Source organism: Octopus sinensis, linkage group LG4, assembly GCF_006345805.1.
Source record: "Octopus sinensis linkage group LG4, ASM634580v1, whole genome shotgun sequence".
Lineage (NCBI taxonomy): Eukaryota > Metazoa > Mollusca > Cephalopoda > Octopoda > Octopodidae > Octopus > Octopus sinensis.
In genome coordinates, this window is record NC_043000.1 from 156,133,425 (window position 1) to 156,155,913 (window position 22,489).

General features: G+C 38.3%; 1 protein-coding gene across 2 annotated transcripts in view; it reads left to right on the plus strand.

The window, feature by feature from the left end:
* The window catches only part of LOC115210980 (two pore calcium channel protein 1-like), a 52,705-nt gene extending 32,314 nt beyond the window's left edge, over positions 1 to 20,391 (plus strand). For both annotated transcript variants that reach the window (XM_029779813.2, XM_036502601.1), the window contains exons 15-20: positions 1,848 to 1,917; positions 5,029 to 5,257; positions 5,938 to 6,028; positions 8,721 to 8,837; positions 14,365 to 14,534; positions 18,936 to 20,391. In XM_029779813.2, coding sequence (XP_029635673.1) covers positions 1,848 to 1,917; positions 5,029 to 5,257; positions 5,938 to 6,028; positions 8,721 to 8,837; positions 14,365 to 14,534; positions 18,936 to 19,030 — 772 coding nt within the window. In that variant the 3' untranslated portion in view covers positions 19,031 to 20,391. The remainder of the gene's footprint in view (positions 1 to 1,847; positions 1,918 to 5,028; positions 5,258 to 5,937; positions 6,029 to 8,720; positions 8,838 to 14,364; positions 14,535 to 18,935) is intronic.
* Positions 20,392 to 22,489: the final 2,098 nt, after the last annotated feature.

Here is a 22,489-nt window from a genome sequence, read left to right on the forward strand (position 1 = left end):
CCTGTCGTATATATGTATATATATATATATATATGCGTGTGTGTGTATATGTTTGTGTGTCTGTGTTTGTCCCCCTAGCATTGCTTGACAACCGATGCTGGTGTGTTTACGTCCCTGTCACTTAGCGGTTCGGCAAAAGAGACCGATAGAATAAGTACTGGGCTTACAAAGAATAAGTCCCGGGGTCGATTTGCACGACTAAAAGGCGATGCCCCAGCATGGCCGCAGTCAAATGACTGAAACAAGTAAAAGAGAGTAAAGAGTAATGTATAGTGGAATTAATATATTCACCATATACTTCCTCTCTATATATTTATTCCTTTTAAATTTATTTATAGGAAACGTTTTGAATATGCAAATAAAGCTCCTATTCTTTTATGCCGGCCACAGTCTGGAGAACCAGTCTTTCGGGGCTGCATCGAGCTGCACCGATATAATGTAGGATAAATACAATAATAACGACAACAGCAATAATCCTTGGATGGAATTTATAAACATTTAATGCATACACCTAATTAAATGTTTAGGAATTCTATCCAAAGATTATCTGTCTATCTCTCTGTCTGTCTGTCTATATAGGCAGTGCTCCAGCATGTCCGCGGTCAAAATAAATGAAACAAGGAAAAGAATATATATATATATATATATATCGGTGGACGCATGCAGTTGTCGAGCGGTACCCGCGTGAGCGGAAAAGACCACTCGGGAGACCTCCACGACGGTGGAGTGACGATTTCAGGAGGACGATTGGGATCACGTGGATGAGAAAGGCGCGATCCAGAGAGGAGTGGACAGCGTGCTGTGACCAGCGGTGTCAAATGGACGCCTGACGGACTGGTCGGTCAAAGTGATCAAGTGATATTTATATATATATATATACACATACACACCACACATAATACCCAAGTCAAAATACATCTCGATGCATGTATTAGTTTTGAGCAATATGCAAAGTTAAAAACATCGGAAAGTGATGTGATTACAAAATCTATGAGGCATATGTTATATAAAGCACTGTGCTTGAAACGGGCCTTTTTGTTTTAGTTTGTCATCAGAGGTCTTATATTTGGACTTCCGAGTAGGGTTGTATAATGCAAAACACTTGCTTCAAGCATAGAGCTTAATTTCAAATAAAAGGAGAGAGAAGTTAACATTTAAAACCAAATTATCAGTATAGGAAACACAGAAGTCAATGCTTTGGGTTTCTGAAGATCTAAATTAAAATCACAATTGCTCGTATGATGAACAGTAGGAGTGGCTGTTTGGTAAGTAGCTTGTTTACCAACCACATGGTTCCGGGTTCAGTCCCACTGCGTGGCATCTTGGGCAAGTGTCTTCTGCTATAGCCACGGGCCGACCAATGCCTTGTGAGTGGACTTGGTAGACGGAAACTGAAAGAAGCCTGTCGTATATATGTATATATATATATATATATGTGTGTGTGTGTGTGTGTGTGTGTTTTTGTGTGTCTGTGTTTGTCCCCCTAGCATTGCTTGACAACCGATGCTGGTGTGATTACGTAACTTAGCGGTTCGGCAAAAGAGACCGATAGAATAAGTACTGGGCTTACAAAGAATAAGTCCCGGGGTCGATTTGCTCGACAAAAGGCGGTGCTCCAGCATGGCCGCAGTCAAATGACTGAAACAAGTAAAAGAGTAAAGAGAGAGTGAAAAAAAATGATCTTAAATAGAAATTAAGTCTTTTCTAAACGTTCGTTAAACTATGGCGCTAGAATCGACTTGTTTACAGAAGTATTAAGTCGTCCTTCGTTAAATATCGAACGTTACCGATTAGGGATAAGGCATAGCGTATAATTTACACACCTAATTATATCTTTTCTATTTTAGGTTCCGGTTGGTGATCATGACAATAGTTAATATAGCCCCGTCTATGACTACCTACGGAATGATCATGCTTGTGAGTTAATTAATTAATTAGTTATTATTAAAATTCAGATACTAGAAGGCTGTGCAGTGGGGGAATCATTAGCTTTGTGGGCAATGTCTTGTGATACAACCTTTTATGTTCTTATTTCAAATCCATCCAAGTTCAAGGGGGGATAATCCAAATCACCAGTCACGTATTGGAGTAGATTTATAGTCGTATAATGCGTTAGAGATGTGAATGGAATTATAATTAATAGAAGCTGATATTTCATTAATTTCTCGTGCTAAAGATTATTAGAAAAATGTTGCTAAAATATTTGTGTACGTAAGAGATATTGTAAACTCATGCTTTATTAGTGTTTGGAGATATTAAAATGTTTATGGACTTTACAGTAAAACATATTTAAAAAATGCTTAAGGGAGATAACTAATAACCTATTAGTAAGATAGATTTATTTCCCTTGCATCGTTTGATTCAAATAAAATCGAGACGACGGGTTGTGAATTAATTAGGTCAGCATCAACCAGTTAATAAAGTTTAATATTATTAATTAGTTTAAAGGCGGCAAGCAGGCAGTCGTTAATAGGCCGAGCAAAAGGCTTAGCAGCATTCCTTCCGACTTTGCTTTCTGAGTTCAAATCCCGCTGACATTTGCTATTCCCTTCATCCTTTCAGAGTCGATAAAATAAGTACCTATTTCTTTACTACCCACAAGGGGCTAAACACAGAAAGGACGAACAAGGACAGACAAACGGATTAAGTCGATCATATCGACCCCAGTACGTAACTGGTACTTATTTAATCGACCCCGAAAGGATGAAAGGCAAAGTCGACCTCGGCGGAATTTGAACTCAGAACGTAACGGCAGACGAAATACCGCTAAGCATTTCGCCCGGCGCGCTAACGTTTCTGCCAGCTCGCCGATAAAATAAGTACCAGTTGAGCACTGGGGTTGATGTAAAAGACCTACCCCTCCCCAGATATTGCTGACTTTGTGCTAAAATTTGAAATCGGTATTATGAATGAGTTTTTCTGCTAATTTTGATAAGAAATATCAAAACGGCCTCTGCTGCAATATAAGAACTTATGTCTTATAATCTTATTCAAATGTGAGAACTTTACTGTGGAATTTATTAATTAATAGCACATATTTTCCCCCAGTAACTTTTAAAATCAGTTTTTAAATGCTTCTCGTTCTTCAAACCCTGTACTTCATCTCACATTGCCTTGCGATCACTTCGACACCTGACGCGTGGTACATCGTGCACCTATTATAAGACAACGTCGATTCGACGGAGAGAGAGTGAGCTAATGTACGGCACATACATTTGATCCTTGTAAACAAATCATTTGTGAAGGTCGTTCCGCAAAAGCTAATGGCTCATACATCGTCTTCGACGGGAGACTTCATCTATGTATGGCGTTGTGTGTGTGTGTGAGGGAGGGGGTGGAGAGAGAGAGCGCTTTGACTGGAATATTCACATGAAGGAGTGACGTTGAATAACTTATTTCTCAAATATAATACGCGTGAAGGCGCGTGGCTTAGTGGTTAGGGCATTCGGCTCACAATTGTAAGGTCGTGAGTTCGATTCCCGGCGACGCGTTGTGTCCTTGAGCAAGACACTTTATCACGTTGCTCCAGTCCACTCAGCTGGCAAAAATGAGTTGTACCTGTATTTCAAACGGCCGACCTTGTCACACTCTGTGTCACGCTGAATCTCCCTGAGAACTACGTTAGGGGTACGAGTATCTGTGGTTTGCTCAGTCACTTACACGTTAATTTCACGAGCAAGCTGTTCCGTTGATCGTATCAGCTGGGACCCTCGTCGTCGTAACCGACGGAGTGCTCCTTCTCACATCGTATTATATTTACATTACATTAGTAAATTGTATTATCTATGGTATCTACTATCACGTTCATGGATTCAGGCAGTTGAACGTAAAAGAACTTAGTATTCCATCACAATTCCATTTATGACTCAGATACTTAATAGTAATAGTAAATCGACTCCAATACTTGGCTGGTAGTTTGATTTATCGTTCCCAGAAGGATCAGACAAAATTGATATTAGTGATATTCGAACTCGGAATATAAAGATTCATAACTAAATACTGCAAAACATTTTGAACGACACTCTATCGATTGTGTCAATCTACCTCCTATATATACTTATGGACATAAATCAGTGCTGGAAGTGGAATTCTAATCCTATCAGCCTTGTCACTGGTTGTCTGGTACCCTATCCATTCGGCCAACACACGCTTCCTTACTTTGAGAGTATCTTAGACCAAGTTTTCTGTCTCATACACTGGCAACATCAAGGAGGATGTATGTAGGATGTAACTCAGTCGCCTCTGCATGGTTTGAATTTTATCAATATGTAAATCTTCATTCTCCATGCACCCATTTCTTCCATTCGGTAAAATAACCAGGGTTATTTAATCGCATATTGATCAGAGGTTACCCAATTTAATCAATTCTATTTTTACATACCTGATCATTATAAGTTAATGCAATTGTTTTCATTCCTTATAATCATCGATATTTGAAAGTTACGATGCATCCATGTATGGAAGCGCATTCCTGCTGTAGTTTACTATTTCTTGAAACTGAAACCTATTGCTTACCTAGAAATTATTGATAAGATATTTGAGCTTCCATAATTTTAGCAGATTGAAAATATGAGTAAAATAATTCCTAATCGAGAATCGAAGCGGGTCTTTTTACGGATTTGGCAGTTTATCTTTACAACGCTTCCCTCGAATAAGATTGACATACAAAGTCGAATATTTATGTCGGTGAAGAATCTACTTTGCAGAATCAGTCCTAATCTGTAACTTGCGTTTATTTTATGTATCACAAGAGCGAGGTGGGACAAAGACAATTAGATTCTGCAGGGTTTGAGAGTTAAAATGTAAGGTAAAAATAAAAACGTGCCTAAACAAAACCAAATAGAATATTTAGTTTCTTTTTTCTTCCTCTCCAAATAAAAACTTTTAAAATAGCAATATGATAGTATATCATTAACTATAATATTATAATCATTAGCTAAGATTACAGTTAACATCACTAATCTTTCGTTTCAGCCTATTGATTCAACATTAGTCTATTTTCCGCTTTTTCTCTTTTCTCCCCATCAGATTTTCTATTACACTTTCGCCATTATTGGGATGGAAATATTTCACGGTCTCATCAGATTCCACAGCTACAACGAAACTTACACGGAGCAAAATAACTTAAGCTTCTGCGGCAACATAAAATTGAAAAATTCTGATTTTTATTATGAACATTACTGCAGCAACAACTTCAACCACATTTTCAAGTCAATGGTAATTCTTGTTGAACTCACAGTGGTTAACCAGTGGCACAATATCCTTTCTAAATATTAATGACGCTAATGGGACTTTCCCGCTGATATGTCATTCTTAAAATGTTATTCAATTTCTTTATTCTGTTAAAAAAAAAAGTTTCAAAATGTTAATCATTAAGCCATACAAACTCGTTTTGGGGAAGCACTCCGTCGGTTACGACGACGAATGTTCCGGTTGATCCGATCAACGGAACAGCCTGCTCGTGAAATTAACGTGTAAGTGGCTGAGCACTCCACAGACACGTGTACCCTTAACGTAGTTCTCGGGGATATTCAGCGTGACACAGAGAGTGACAAGGCCGGCCCCTTGAAATACAGGTACAACAGAAACAGCAAGTAAGAGTGAGAGAAAGTTGTGGTGAAAGAGTACAGCAGGGATCACCACCATCCCCTGTCGGAGCCTCGTGGAGCTGTTTTCGCTCAATAAACACTCACAACGCCCGGTCTGGGAATCGAAACCGCGATCCTATGACCGCGAGTCCGCTGCCCTAACTACTGGGCCATTGCGCCTCCACGCAAACTCGTTTTATATGTTATGTAAATACGCAAAACCTATGGTGGCATGGTTTGTCATTTTCAAGGACGAGAATGAAATCTATTTTTTATACAAGCTGGAAATAGATTCCGTTTTTGTTCCACTCTGATAGTCCGATAACTGTTCTTTCCTTACATAAAGTACTTCTGTCATCAGGCTTCGTGCTGGTTACAAACAAATTTGCACGACTCTATTTTCTGGCTTTTCACATTTGCTGCGTTGTCATCATCTTGAAGTAAGTTGAATTCTTTTACTTTCTTTCTATAATGGTTTTCTACAACCGGGTGAAATGGCTGTGATGTTAAGATATAGTAATATTCTTCACATCGACACAAGTTAAAACATTACAATCACATCATTAAAATCCATAGCTTAAGGAGACTGAATGTGTTACAATAAGAGATGCAGCCTTCCCATAATCTTATTTATCAGTCGACATCTAGTCTTTTACTATCTTTTCTTCCATTCCTTGATGTTGCTCACCCCAACTTTTGTGATTTTCTTATGTCACTTTTATCAGGAGTTTATCGATTTATGGCCATATTCATAAATTTCATAATTTGCAGTATTTTTTTAACAATTTCATAACACACTAGTTTCAATTCAATTCAATTTTTATTGGCTCAAAAAGCAAAAGCAAAGCCATGTTGGGGGACAGGGAGTTATGTACAGGGAAGGTAGTCAAACAAAGAGTTCAGGCCATTTCTGGTCAAGGAAGACTTTGAACTGAGCGGTCGTCGGCATTTTCACTATCTCGTCTGGCAGCTCTACATATAGAGTGCGAATAATCATTAAAATAATAAAATTTTCTGATAACTATCAATTATTAGCAGTATATTTGAGATATCTGTTACCTCTCAATCAGTTCATCGTTCGATTATTTATAAGGACTTTATTTTTGCAAAAACAGACTTATGAGGAAAGACACTGAGAGTTTGAAATACTCACCCTTCTTTCCAAAAGCATTAGCGGCGTAACTGACTTGAAATGATTTCAATTCATTGTTAAAAGCTGATCTGAGAGAAATTTAGTTTATCAGCTCTTTGCTCTTCTCTACGTCATTTGTTTTCCATAATCATGAAGATGGCCAAGAAAACTTCGTCAACATGCTTTAAGAAAGTGCTTCTATGAATATTAATAAGTGGGTAGACAAACTGTTGTTTAATAAAGTTAAGATGGTTTCCATTTTTGTAAAGCTTCTCCTATATCATGGAGAAGAAAGAAGAATTCGATGGAAGCAAACTCTATTTTGTCTCTTCATTTATAAATATTGGATGTTAAGAGATTTTATATCATTTTTTTCCTGAGAATAACTTCATTAAGGCATCTGAAGTTTAATTTTTTACAAACATTGTCTTAAAATTTCAAAGAAGTCCCGAATTTCTTTTAAGTCAAATTTTGTAAGCATCAGTAGTCTGAGTCAGAGAAAAGTTACATTAGTAAAACAAGTAATGGATCTGTCGATTTCTACGAGCAGTATTCAGATGTACAATCAGCTGAACTATCTACTCGTTGACGACCTTCTGCCCGTTGACGACCTTCTGCCCGTTGACGACCGCCTGCCCGTTGACGACCGCCTGCCCGTTGACGACCGCCTGCCCGTTGACGACCGCCTGCCCGTTGACGACCTTCTGCCCGTTGACGACCTTCTGCTCGTTGACGACCGTCTGTCCGTTGACGACCGTCTGTCCGTTGACGACCGCCTGCCCGTTGACGACCGCCTGCTCGTTGACGACCGCCTGCTCGTTGACGACCGCCTGCCCGTTGACGACCGCCTGCCCGTTGACGACCGCCTGCCCGTTGACGACCGCCTGCCGTTGACGACCGCCTGCTCGTTGACGACCGCCTGCTCGTTGACGACCGCCTGCTCGTTGACGACCGCCTGCTCGTTGACGACCGCCTGCTCGTTGACGACCGCCTGCTCGTTGACGGTCGTCTGCTCGTTGACGGTCTTCTGCCCGTTGACGGTCGTCTGCCCGTTGACGGCCGCCTGCTCGTTGATAAGTGGCTGAGTATTCTACAGATTAATATGCTCTTAATGTAATTCCCAAGCGAAATCGGCATCACATTGTGACAAGGCTGTATCTTTGAATTTCCTGCGCAACTTATCTAACGGTCTTCTGAACAATTTCCGTCAACCGAATTTCACTCACAAGGCTTGACTGAGTCACTGCAAAGCTATAGTAAAATAAACTTAATCACTGGTATCGAAACTGGAATCTTGTGATTGCGATGCGTGCTTTTTAATCATTCAGACCTGTTGCGCCTACCGAATGTACATTGACACTAAAAGGAGAATTTAAAATTTTTCTGTAACTCATTTGACTCAAGAGGCCCCACTGAAGATATAATCTCTAGAATTATGTATAAAGAATGATTCTGCTGAGGAGATCTACTCTCTTTCAGCCACTAAATTCAACGGAGTTCGCAATGAGACATGTAAAGCAAGGTGTACTTTACGAGAAACAGACCCAGTTTGTTTACCTGGCTCACTGCAAACATTTTATGATGGTGACAACGAATTCAAGATAGCAACTATCACTATTCACTTTCATTTCATGCTTGTTCCTTCGGTAGTAGATAGTATGTTATGTTGGGCTACACTAGACTGCCCTATCTTTGACAATGTGTGAAAGCGATACGTCAGGTGAATACCCAAGAAATCAATGATCTTCGAGAACATTTTTCAATCCAAAAGCATCCATGTATGCATAAATTTTGTGTGTATGTATGTAATTTGTGCATATGCTTGACTTAGCAGAAATATGTATGCAGGAAATTTGTTTAAACGTGTAAAATGTAAAAAAATATCCCCGAATGTTTATGTACAAGTGTGAAATAATATGAATTACATATGTTAGTAATTTACCTGTACATGTGAAATAGTGCAATAATTGTAAGTGATGTTCTTATTGTGCACTTTTCAGTATCTTTATAGCTTTTGTCATCGAAGCGTTTATATTGGAATATACTTTGAGCAAACAGCGTAAACGAGAGACGGACATTGAAGTAACCATCAAAGAACTCGGTTATAAAACCGGAGTGTAAGTTCGTTTCACATTTTAATCTCCATTGGAAAACATTCCACCTACTGTGTATGATCCAGAGGTAACAAAATTATGTTTGTTTTTTTTATCCCAGGCGCAGAAGTGGCTGTGTGGTAAGTAGCTTGTTTACCAACCAAATGGTTCTGGGTTCAGTCCCACTGCGTGGCATCTTGGGCAAGTGTCTTCTGCTATAGCCCCGGGCCGACCAATGCCTTGTGAGTGGATTTGGTAGACGGAAACTGAAAGAAGCCTGTCGTATATATGTATATATATATGTGTGTGTGTATATGTGTTTGTGTGTCTGTGTTTGTACCCCTAGCATTGCTTGACAACCGATGCTGGTGTGTTTACGTCTCCGTCACTTAGCGGTTCGGCAAAGAGACCGATAGAATAAGTACTGGGCTTACAAAGAATAAGTCCTGGGGTCGATTTGCTCGACTAAAGGCGGTGCTCCAGCATGGCCGCAGTCAAATGACTGAAACAAGTAAAAGAGTATCACGTGATAAGAGGCGCGTGGCTTAGTGGTTAGGATGTCAGCATCATGATCGTAAGATTGTGGTTTCGATTCCTGGACCGAAACCACGCGTTGTGTTCTTGAGCAAAACACTTCATTTCAGGTTGCTCCAGTCCACTCAGCTGGCAAAAATGAGTAACGCTGCGGTGGACTGGCGTCCTGTCCAGCTGGGGAATACATATGCCACAGAAACCGGGAAACCGGGCCCATGAGCCCGGCTGGGCTTTAAAAGGGCGCATTTTTTTATTTCCCATATCATAGGCTTTTCACGTTAGATGTGTATCGACAGTAACTTATATGTTAACCATACGACAATACGTGTTTATTAATGAATAACATGATGTTCTTTGTCACAAAGCAATCCTTATATATATACATATAATGACGTGAGGACGCATGACTTGGTGGTTAGGGTACTGCACTTGCAAGATCGTGGTTTCAATTCCTAGAGCAGGTGATGCGCTGTATTCTTGGACAAAACACTTCTGACATGTGGTACTCCGTGCACCTTTTCAGGCAACGTCGATTTGCTGGAGGGAGTGAGATAATGTACAGCACATGCATCTCATCACTCTAAACAAATCATTTGTGCAAGTCTTTCGGTAAATGCTGAATATTCATATGTTGTTTTGGACGGGGGAGTCCATCGTACATGGTGTATTCAAGAGGTAAGAACGTTCCCATAGCTTTCGCAAGTCCTCCAAAATTGGTGAGATTGATAAAGTTTATACTGAACTCACTCATGTAAGCCCGATGTGTGCAGGAAAAACGCTATGGGAAGATAATTTCAGAAAGCTGGTGTTCTGGAAAGGATAGATCAGTGAAGACGTTGGACGGCGATACTTTGAAGGGCTGATGAGATGAAGCAAGATGAGCTGACCTGGGTGTAGGTGATATGAAGCTAATTAAGCATCTAGTTACAATAGAATAGGCAGAATGAGGATGTTGGACGGCGATACTTTGAAGAGCTGATGAGATGAAGCAAGATGAGCTGACCTGGGTGTAGGTGATATGAAGCTAATTAAGCATCTAGTTACAATAGAATAGGCAGAATGAGGATGTTGGACGGCGATACTTTGAAGAGCTGATGAGATGAAGCAAGATGAGCTGACCTGGGTGTAGGTGATATGAAGCTAATTAAGCATCTAGTTACAATAGAATAGGCAGAATGAGGATGTTGGACGGCGATACTTTGAAGAGCTGATGAGATGAAGCAAGATGAGCTGACCTGGGTGTAGGTGATATGAAGCTAATTAAGCATCTAGTTACAATAGAATAGGCAGAATGAGGATGTTGGACGGCGATACTTTGAAGAGCTGATGAGATGAAGCAAGATGAGCTGACCTGGGTGTAGGTGATATGAAGCTAATTAAGCATCTAGTTACAATAGAATAGGCAGAATGAGGATTTGTGCCTAAATACGAAAGGTTGCACTGTACTGAGCGAGTAGTTGCCAATCATTTGAATGATCTTTGGATTCGGTCTCGGCTGTGTGTGTAGCATGCAGCCGCGTAGCGTATGTAGGAGTTCTGATGCAGTGTGGGTTTTGAGATTTGTAGATAATCAACGTTTGAGCAGGACTACTGTATTTTATGGCCTTCAAGTGAAAAGGTTGTCTTTGGAGAGCATTTTGAGGGTTACCAGAAAAAAAATCTCAGAATTAGTGAGACCTAACATTTGTTTTAGTTGCATGTTGTTCCTACTAGAGAGGTTAATGTACAAGATTATTTCCTTGATAGTTGTAGGGATTGAGCCTTTCTCCTGTTGAGAGAGACAAGATTATCATCTCCTTATTGGAGAATGTTGTATGTTATAAATCGTAATAAAATTCTGATCTACAATATTCAACACAATAAAATACTAAATGCTTAATATATTTCATATTTTTTACTATTTAGTTAGTTCATAAAAAATGCAAGATTACGTTTGTATGGAGATTCGATGACCACGTATCGGAACCATATATCGTTGCTATTATGTTAAACTGTCGTATGTCCAAATTTGGCCAAATGCATTTTTTTCAATATTTATCTTTGCTTACAATAGCCAGTTCTTTCGGCCAAACTATTGTATCTCCAGCTGGTTCAGATGCCAAGATATCGAAAATTGTCGAAGTGCAGTACAACGGTTTTGCTATGGAATGGTGAAACTATTTTTCGTTTTCCGAAAAAAGGAACATTTTGGACTTACAACAGCATAATAGCAACGATATGAATAGTTTCTTTCGTTAGACGATAGCACAAAATATATGAATGAATTATTTCTTAATTACAGTTAAACGATGTTTAATATAAATTAGGAAACCATTAAGAATTTTAAATAATGTATGACAGTTTTTTATTTGATATTTCCCAGAAGCCAAATTATCTTACATAAAATAATTATAGTAATTACTATTTATAAACTTTGATGAATTCACTTCAAACCAGAAAGTATGTATTTCTCCAGATTAATGTTTAAGAAATAAGATCTCGCGTAAATACCGGTATACAAGATGCGCTTTTTTAAATTCTTAAATGTAATAAAAAATTGCCATGCGACTAATGCGACTGTATTTTAGATGGGATGCTAAGTGTATGATGAAACATTAAATTTTTTTTACCACAAAAAAGCAAGGGTTTATCTAATGCGAGAGTGCATCTTATGCACCGGCAAATACGGTAATAACATTGTAAAATTGTCTAAGGCAGACAAAAGATCAACGTTCCAATTCACCATTTTGACTCGTACCAAATGTACAGATCGAAAATTAAACCATAGATTTCCAATTTTTCCATTTGTTTCGTAAATGTCATGTGATTCTGAGTCAAGGCAACAAATCGGAAACATTGAACTTTGAACAGTTGTCCAAATAAATCAAGAACCTTGATCTTTGATTACATGTATTGTAATGCAGAATCAGTAACTATCCAGTTAGATTCTTAGGTTGTACAACATAGTAGAGTTCTATTTAGAACTAAATAAAACCTAGCTTTGTTTCTCATTAGAGATATTGTAATTTGGGTAACTGGCTAGCTGAGATGACCTTTACATTTGACTCACGATATTTTCAAACGTTATGGCATCGCAGCCGGACAAATCTCCTAGAGGCATTTCTTCCGACTCTTTACATTCTGAGCTCAAATCTTGCCATGATCGACTTAGCTTTTCAAATTATTTTAGGATCGACAAAATAAAGTGCTAATCAAGTCTTGGCGTCAATGTAATCGACTTACTCTCTCCCTAAAATCGTTAATATCAATAAATGAAGGTGTGTGGCTTAGTGGTTAGGGTGTTAGATTCATGATAGTAAGATTGTGGTTTCGATTCCTGGACCAAGCGACGCGTTATATTCTTGAGCAAAATACTCCATTTCACGTTGGACTTCTGGTGTTCTGGAAAGGATAGATTAGTGAAGACGTTGGACGGCGATACTTTGAAGAGCTGATGAGATGAAGCAAGATGAGCTGACCTGGGTGTAGCTGATATGAAACTAATTAGCCATCTAGTTACAATAGAATAGGCAGAACGAGGATTTGTGCCATTTCACGTTGCTTCAGTCCACTCAGCTAGTGAAAATGGGTAATTCTACGACGGACCAGTGTCCGTCCAGGTGGAAAATATATACGCTATGGAAACCGGGAAACGGGCCCTATGAGTGTATATGACTCGGGAAGGAACTTTAATTTTTTAAAACTATTGTTATTAATGCGATGAAAGGCAATATTATTATTGCTAGGAATGCAGCACAGACAACAGATGTGATGAGCAAGTCTTCGCCACGATGTCGATGCTTAACAAAAGCAACTTATAAAAGTAGCTTAGTAAACGGTTCTGATATTTTAAGCGAGATGAGATGAAATATTTGCAACATTTATGCTCTCTTTAAAATTGGACTTCCATGAGGTGAAATAGCTTCAACCGAATACTGAAACCGTTTCGTTGTCCCAGCTTTGTCTAAAATCTATTCTTTCACTCTCATCAGTTTTCTTTAGATTACATTGTTAGTATAACTTAGCCACCTGATGTTAACTGAACTAGTATAGTACATGATCGTTTAAAAATCATACTTTGGTGTTATTTACTGAAAGTAAATAAACGTTTGTGCCGCACCTACGTCGGTACACTTTTATGAAACACTAACCACATGAGAAATAGATCAGTTACTGTATATCACTTACAAGGCCACAGGTGCTTTAGAGTAGGTAAATTCAATCATGAAGTTATTCTAAAACATACAATGTGATGTTTATAAAGGCGAAATGAGTACGTTGTCGGACTAAGAATAGAACTATAACCTTTTCATAACCTTTTGGATCGTATGGCGCAAGTGAAACGTTATCTTCATGAGTATGTAGAGAGCAAGTCGACCCTACGGAGCCCGAACCTCTCTGCTGTATGTATTAAACTTGGTAAGTTTAGCTACTTACGGAAGAGTTATCTCACTTCGCAGTGTGTCCGCTGTGTATTTTCCTATAACACTGACTTCCTAACTTAAAATAGATTGGGCTGGTGAAGTGTGTTGACCACCGATTAACGTACTGGCGGAGACTAACGTTATGTCGGTACATTCGGAGCTCGGGGAGCTAAGCAGGGGAATTCAGGTAAAAAAAAAAGTCACAGGAGTTTTGTCAGAGGGGTGGGGGTGGGAGTGTGTTGTCCGGATCCCATAAATTGTGACTTTTTTTCCTTGTGACTTTATTACCGGCCACCATAAATTAATTGTGACTTTTTTTCATAGCCAAAATTGTGACTTTATTACTGTGACTTTATTACCTGTCACCAAGCAAAAGCAAGGGACACATGAATATCTGATGGGCCGCTGCCTAAAAGAAAAAAAAAACAGAAAAAAAATTTCATAACGCCTTTTGAATTTTTTTCTTCTTGGCGTAGATGGAAAAAGCAATCTTGTTTCATCTTGTAAAAATTTCCTTCGGCAGCCCAGCATCTTGGTCAAAGCACCGTAATTTTATTTTTAAAAAATTCTTTTAAGAAACTTCCAGAGTAAATTGAAACAACTTCTCTTTACAGATATCAACCTTCGAAGAAGAAAAAACCTTCGAAAAGTTCAGATAAAGAAAGCTTTGCAGATAAGGAGGAAGAAGGCGCTGCATCTGAAAACACGGATTCAGGTTCAGATACAAACAGCATTGAAGATGTTTCACTACAGAAAGGATTCCGATTTCATTTAAAGAAGCACGGTAAGAAATACTCAACTTTTGCTTCTCTTTCCTTTATTTTCCTTTTGTTGTTTCTCTCTTTTCCGCTTCCTTTTCCTTTCTTTCTTTCTTTCTTTCTTTCGTTCCTCTACTTTCCTTTCTTTCGGAGATGTTCTTGGCATATAATTCTTTAGTTTCTGTTCCCCCATCATTTCCTATTTCTAATCCTTCCTAATTATATTTCAATTTCGCCTCTTATTTTTCTTCGTTTTTTTTTTTTTATTATTAGTTAATTTTATTATTAGTTAATTTTTTTTTCTCTCTTCTATTTCCGCCTTTGTTATTTTGATTTCACAGAGTTTCTGTTGTGATCTGTACAGATAGGGGTACCATTCCATAATTTGCCAAAGTTTAGCGGAAGGGCGGCGTTTTTTTTATTATTATTATTATTATCCAAACCAGCTGTATTTCTCTCTGGTTCCCTGTCGGATAGGAAACGTTTGTGTGTGTTCGGGTGGTTAACTGAGAGAGAGAGAGAGAGAAAATTACAGTCGATCTGAGATTAGAGTAGGAAGAGATCAAACAAGACTGACATGAACAATAAAACGGGAACAGTTGTTATACGTTATTTTGCAAGGATTTTTAGTACATGTTAGTTTTCCTTTTTTGAATTAAAAGTGATGAGCGGATGGTAGGGGAGGAAATGGGCGATGGCCTGTCTGAATGTGGTAGGGTGGGGTGCAAAGGGCATTCGAAAAGCCAAATTTTCAGTATAAACGAAATCGACGGGGGTCTACATTTAAGATGAAGATCGCTGGCATGTGTTTTGAAGTCGAATAATAACAATAGTATAAAGAGGCCTTTGTGTCTTAATTTTTAGTTATTATTTGTGGTGAAGGAAGTATTTATCTTTTTTTTTTGTGGTGTGTGTGTGTTTGGATGGCAGTCGCTGATAAATGTTATGGTTTTGTTTTCGTAAAATAAAACGTTTTGAACAGTTTAGCAATCATTCGGTATTAGGTGCCAAATATAATTAGAAAGAACCACCTTTTATCAATTCAAAATGAACAATTAAATTACACCATCTAGAAAAATTTTCCCTGTAAGTTAGGATTAATATTCCCTCAAATAATAATAATAATTATATGTATGTATGTATGTATGTATGCATGTATGTATGCATGTATGCATGCATGCATGCATGCATGCATGCTTGCTCAAGCAGTTTGTGATATAGTGGTTAAGAATGTTAAAAGCATGTGTGAAATAAAGTTCCTTGGTTTCAACCGTTCGTATGCTTAACACCTGATGGTGAACAGATAAACATTATGCTTTTGTAATAGTAAGAAGAAAACAATTTTTTAAGTCATTCATAGTAGAATGAGCAGTGCCCACAACCTTTGTATGTTTTTCCTAAACTGGTTTGGATGATATCCAGTTGTGCAGAAATACAGGCAACTGTCTTCAGATACAAAAGAAAAAAATCTAGAGACTAAATTTCAAAGAGTTGATGGTTCAAGGAATAATTGAGCTCAGTATTTAAGAAATCTGTGTGATGAGACACAGTATAGTGATGTGATAAGATGAAAAGACACAGATCTATCATGTGGACTTGTCTCTCTAATTCAGAGGAGCAGAGGCTTTTGTTTGAAGGGTAGGAAGAGAATGTGTTTGTGATCTATTCGTCGTAATCTTTAGTGAGTATTTGTCAATCAGTCTTTGACTGTTTCTTAAAAGCGTTCCCTGATGTTCATGTGTGTAACAGGAATACCCACAGTTACAGATATGCGAGCATATTCAAACGCAGTTGAGGATCAGTAACTGATCAAAACTGATTGGTGTTTCAGATAGTGTTGGGAATGTTATAAATTCGATGTCTTCAGGCAGCGCCGATTTTAGTTGGCATCGTTGTGAAATAACTCTGAATTACAGAAAACACATCAAATCTATATTATAAACGGCAGTGATTGTTGTATTGTGTGTGCTACAGTGTTGTCTAATACACACATAAATGAAAACAGGCTTCTGAATTCATTGAACTTTGTAAAATTCGAGAGGCACTGTAATATTTCTATACATATTAACAGAGATCCTGACTTAGTTGTCCACCTTAATGCGTTTCTAATATTTTTGACGGCATATACGTTATGTGCAGAGTGTCTTGTAGCACAAGACTGTTTCTTAGGACGTTTTCGAAGCCTCTGCTCATGGTCTCTGTTTAAGGAGTACCAACCACATGGTTCCGGATTCAGTCCCACTGCGTGGCACCTTGGGCAAGTGTCTTCTACTATAGCTTCGGGCCGACCACAGCCTTGTGAGTGGATTTGGTAGACGGAAACTGAAAGAAGCCCGTCGTATATATGTATGTGTGTATATATGTTTGTGTGTCTATGTTTGTCCCCCCGACATCGCTTGACAACCGATGCTGGTGTGTTTACGTCCCCGTAACTTAGTGGTTCGGCAAAAGAGACCGACAGAATAAGTAACAGGCTTCCAAAGAATAAGTCATGGGGACGATTTGCTCGACTAAAGGCCGCAGTCAAATGACTGAAACAAGTAAAGGAGTAAAAGAGAATGTTTGTATGTGAAAGGTTATAGAGGTATATTGTGTGTGTGTGTGTGTGTGTGTGTGTGTGTGTGTGTGTGTGTGTGTGGTGTGTGGTGTGTGTGTGTGTGTGTGTGTGTGTGTGTATGTGTGTATGTGTGTATGTATGTAAGTAAAATGAATGATACATGTGTTGTAAAAAGTGAGAGCAGGGTGTTAATATGCAGCATCAAGATGAGATGATGGAAACTCGGTGCGCCAAAGTTGTCTGCAGAGTCGGAAAGTTTCCCAGTCAGTAGACAGTGATGGAAGAGTCTAATAGAAAATTTATTTCTCAGACAAGAGATAGAATATAACCAAACCGAGCAGAATCGCTTGGAGGTTTTTCATGCCAGACACGATATAAGGCTTTGCCGATGACAAATCAACATCACTTTTGCTGAAATAGACAATACTGTGAGACAACTGGTGAATAAGGTATAGAAAAGTCTTGGAAGAGTTCAAGCTCAGCTGAAACCCCGGTGATCACCGAGGGAGCAGAGAATTAAGGTAGTGATGGAAGTGGTTGTTTACAGCAGTTACTATCAATTTTGCGGGGCTGAATGTGCAGGTGATCACCGGTAATTGGTTCAGTGCGAAGATTTACCTTATGTTGGGAATGGACATATTTGTGTGTTTAGATAAAGCTAAAAGTTTTGAACTATTTCTCTAAGTTCTACAGTAGAAAGATCTGTAACCTTTTCAAAGGCAGAATCGTTAGAATACTGTACGAAATGTCCTACGCTATAGAGTTACAGTGTTTGGTTTAAAGCCTTATAAAGGTATTTAATAGTGGTTATTTGACAAACGTTAATGAAAGCAATTACACTTCTCACCACAAATCATATGGTGTAATATATTAACATATATTAATTATGTCAGTACTAACATATTTAATGTAATGAACTAAGAAATGTTAATTAAATTTACACCCATAGTCGAGTCGGAAACAACAACAACATAAAAAAAACTCATTACTTTATTTATTTCGGTAATGGAAGACAGGGGGAGACAAATCAGAAACAAAATTAAAAATAGAAAGCAGTTGATGAGTGAACCTGATCTTTGGCAGAACAATGACAACTTATTAACCTTTCTGTCAAGATTATTTATAGTGATATATATATATATATATATATATATATATATATAATTGCAACCTACACCGCGTGGCGAAAAGTGCAATTAAAAACAATAATCGCCGTAGGGACAGGCGACAGGCATGGTTTTATATATATGGTTTACCTTTTACTTGTTTCAGTCATTAAATTGTGATCAAGGTGGAGCACCACCTTGATAAATTTTTAGTCGAACAAATCGACTCCTCTGCTTATATTTTTAAAGCCTGATACTTATTCTGTTGGTCTCTTCTACCAAACTGCTAAGTTAAGGGAACGGCAACACACCAAGACCATTTGTCAAGCGGTGGTGAAGAATTCACACACACACACACACACGTTTTATACATAACATGATTCTTTCCGTTTACCAATTCCACTCACAAGCCACACTTGCGCGTATGTATGTATGTATGTATGTATGTATGTATGTATGTATGTAGTATGTATGTATGTATGTATGTATGTAATGTATGTATGTATGTATGTATGTATGTATGTATGTGTGTGTGTGTGTGTGTGTGTGTGTGTGTGTGTGTGTGTGTGTGTGTGTGTGTGTGTGTGTGTGGTGTGGTGTGTGTGTGTGTGTGTGTGTGTGTGTGTGTGTGTGTGTGTGTGTGTGTTTCTATGTATATGTGTGTATATAATATATATAATATATTTATATATCGTATTCGTTTATTTATCTCTTCATTCACTGATCCATTCTTTCTCTTTCTTTCCACCACACTTCTTATACAGGCCGTAAAAGTATGCGAATCATTCTACAGCAAATGTTTGAAGAAGAGATTAATGAATCAACCGGCAGAAAAATTACTCTGGATTCCGTAATGTGACATCACCAGTCTTCCATAGCCAACCAATCAGCTAACGCAAATTACGTCCTCTGCCCACATGATCTACGAACCATAATCGGAATTTCACTTTTTTTGTTATTGTTTTTCTTGGATAATTCACCAAAATCGTTTACTATCCAAATGTTCGACCACATTGAACTATTTAAACGTTCGTTTGTTCATTGGTTAATTATATACCAGATGACAAGTCTGTCTAGGCATGTCCTCTCAACTGTGAAAAGGTTCTGTGACTGGTTTAAAAAGAGCCCCTACAGGCACCAGAAGTTATTGACGAATGTTGTTAATCTTTTAGGGGGTTGTCAGTTGTGTGTTCGTATCTTCCCTTTGTTTAGAATTATTTAAATTGTGAGAGACCACATAGCTTTAGTTCTCTTGAAAGGAGTAAATCCTGCTTGGGTGTTTGATAGCGAACCACAAGGGTCGTTTACCCGCTAAATATAACAGTCGTCTCTCCTTCAAATCACAGCAACCGTCTTGGAAAAAGTAAAAGATACGTTTGTTAATGTAGTCTTAGACATACCAACAAAAAAAATAAATGGAATGCTCATGGCTCGAACGTCTTTGATAATAGACCTGGTTGAGCGGAACTGACCTATAATTAAACAATAATAACAACGTCGTTTATCACTGATCACCTCGATCTGAACCGATCATCATGGGGCCAAACAGCGTCAATTAATTGATTAAACATGACACATTAGCAAAGAAAAACTAAATTTTTTATTTATTTCAAAGACAAAGACAAAGTAAGCATTCAAGGCTGGACATTTCATAAATGCGTTTGTTGACAGGAACAGTATTGCGTCAGACATTATGCTAAACAATATGGTGCCATTCTTTTCACATTCCAAGTTCTTAACGGCTGAATAAATTGATATTCAGTAACATACTAGATATGGCATTTTTAATTCTATATACATACATTACATACGAGGTGGGGGTGGGGTGCTGAAAAATTCCTGGCTTTGGGTAAAACAAAATACAGGAGGATCAGTTGAATAAAATTATAATTAACGTATTTCCCTCTCAGGTTCCCACACTTATTGCAGCGTTCCTTCAGTTTTCCTAAGCTCTGTAAAAGAATTGGGAATGTCGGGCCTCCAACCCGGCTTTTCTCGATACCGTTCACTGATGGAGACATAATTTTCTATGGCTTAACAAGAGAAAGGAAACCAGTACCTCTCACTTTTACAGAGCTTTCGTGAATAATGGAGAACGGGATGAAAGAAAAACGCCATGTCTGGTGTATTTCTGTTGTAGGTGCCAACTCAGTCCATAATAATGTTATCCTCGTAGAGGTAAAATCAGGCAGACTTATAATTATATGTAAAAATAAATAAATAGGCGCAGGAGTGGCTGTTTGGTAAGTAGCTTGCTAACCAACCACATGGTTCCGGGTTCAGTCCCACTGCGTGGCATCTTGGGCACGTGTCTTCTGCTATAGCCCCGGGCCGACCAATGCCTTGTGAGTGGATTTGGTAGACGGAAACTGAAAGAAGCCTGTCGTATATATGTATATATATATATAAGTGTGTGTGAATATATTTGTGTGTCTGTGTTTGTTCTCCTAGCATTGCTTGACAACCGATGCTGGTGTGTTTACGTCCCCGTAACTTAGCGGTTCGGCAAAAGAGACCGATAGAATAAGTACTGGGCTTACAAAGAATAAGTCCCGGGGTCGATTTGCTCGACTAAAGGCGGTGCTCCAGCATGGCCGCAGTCAAATGACTGAAACAAGTAAAAAGAGTAAAAAAAAGAAAAGAGTAAATAAAATTAAGACCTGCTTCACCACAATTACTCGGTAGTTAATGAGAATATCAAGAGACGCTTCCTCCAACGTCATTGGAATCTCATTCTCTTTCTTTAAAATAATTAAGATAATCTTATTTTCTTCAGGTGAGACCTTGTATGGTTGCTTGCCATTCACTAAAAGCACCTGAGGATCAGGTAGTGATATTAAAATAGGCAATGGATTAAGTTTACCGTCCAATTCCATAGTTTCGTTCTCACAAGTCTTGGATCTATCCGATGGTATTGGAGAAGATATTTTTTTTAAAGATGCCGCGTGGTGCGATCTAACCAAGAACCACGAAATTGCAAAGTGAGCTTCTTAACCATGCCTTTTATGCCTGCTTCATAGGTACAAACGTAGGTGCAAACATAATGCTATACTGATAGTCTCCTGGTATGTAATACATAGGCATTGTCTAATGTTGTCTCCTCGGCTATTCTTTTCCACATATGATTATATTTTTGCCTGCTCCTCCTGTACCTAGTCTTTCTTCAGAACAATCCAGCTAACTAAACGTATAAATACACTTTGGTTTAATGAAATAATTATATACATGGCATTCCAGTATGGCCATATCCCAGTAATCGGAACCAGTGTATAAGGAAATGAATTCATCAATCATCTGACTGATAATTTGCTTCTCAGTTTTCAGCTGAATTTTTCTGGATCTTACAAGCTCTTAGTAAGCATTAACAGGCTGAAGAGTTCTCAAGTTTTCATCTCGACTCTGGTACAGTATTCAACTAAAGACAAGATGTTTATTTCTCACTGATTCAGTTCGCCAGTCTTTGAATAGATATCTTTGTAAATAGCTAGGGTGCTGCATGATTAACGAGAAGTCTCGAGGCCGTTACTTAGACGCTCATACTACAACATTGTTGAGCAAATTCTGTCAACGAAACGTCTTTGTGATACAGTCTAACTGAACAAATAAAAGCACAGCCTTTCCACATCTATTCACATTTAAAATATCTCCGAAATCTATACAATTCTCTACACACTCTAAACCTAATTCTCCAAAAGTAACTTCGAAGTTCTTGAAACGTTATTGTTTGACTGTATCTATACCATTTCATTGACGATCAAAATCTTTCGTAATTGAAACAATTAATAAAACATAAAACACTTCTTGCATATCAAATCATTTAATGAGAAGTATGTGTCTTCGAGTCCCGCATTCTGCATCACTCATATTGTGAAATAACATTGTATTCATAAAAACAAATCATTCCCAAATTGTATTATTTCATCTATATTTTGCCCCGGTTTACATATGGAACGCCTTAACTATGGAACGAATACATAATCTCTTATTACTATTTTTGTTATTCATAAGACAAACATTTAATCTCTCACCTTCTCCAACTCCTCTCTCTCTCTCTCTCTCTTTTCCTCTCTTTTTTTATAATTTTACAGCTTAGTGTTCCCAAAGTGGACGGTACTGCCCCTCTATGGGCGACGGAAAGACCAAGGAAAGTGGGGGTAATAATAGGGTGGCCAAAAAGGGGCGATGGATGTAACCCCTCTGTCCCCTAAATAATGGGTTAATTAGGTTGTCTTATTTGTGAAATACTGTTGTTTTGAATTTGCTGCAGAAAATGGTGTACATTTGTGGTGGGTGGGAGGAGCGCTAGGAATGTGGCTCG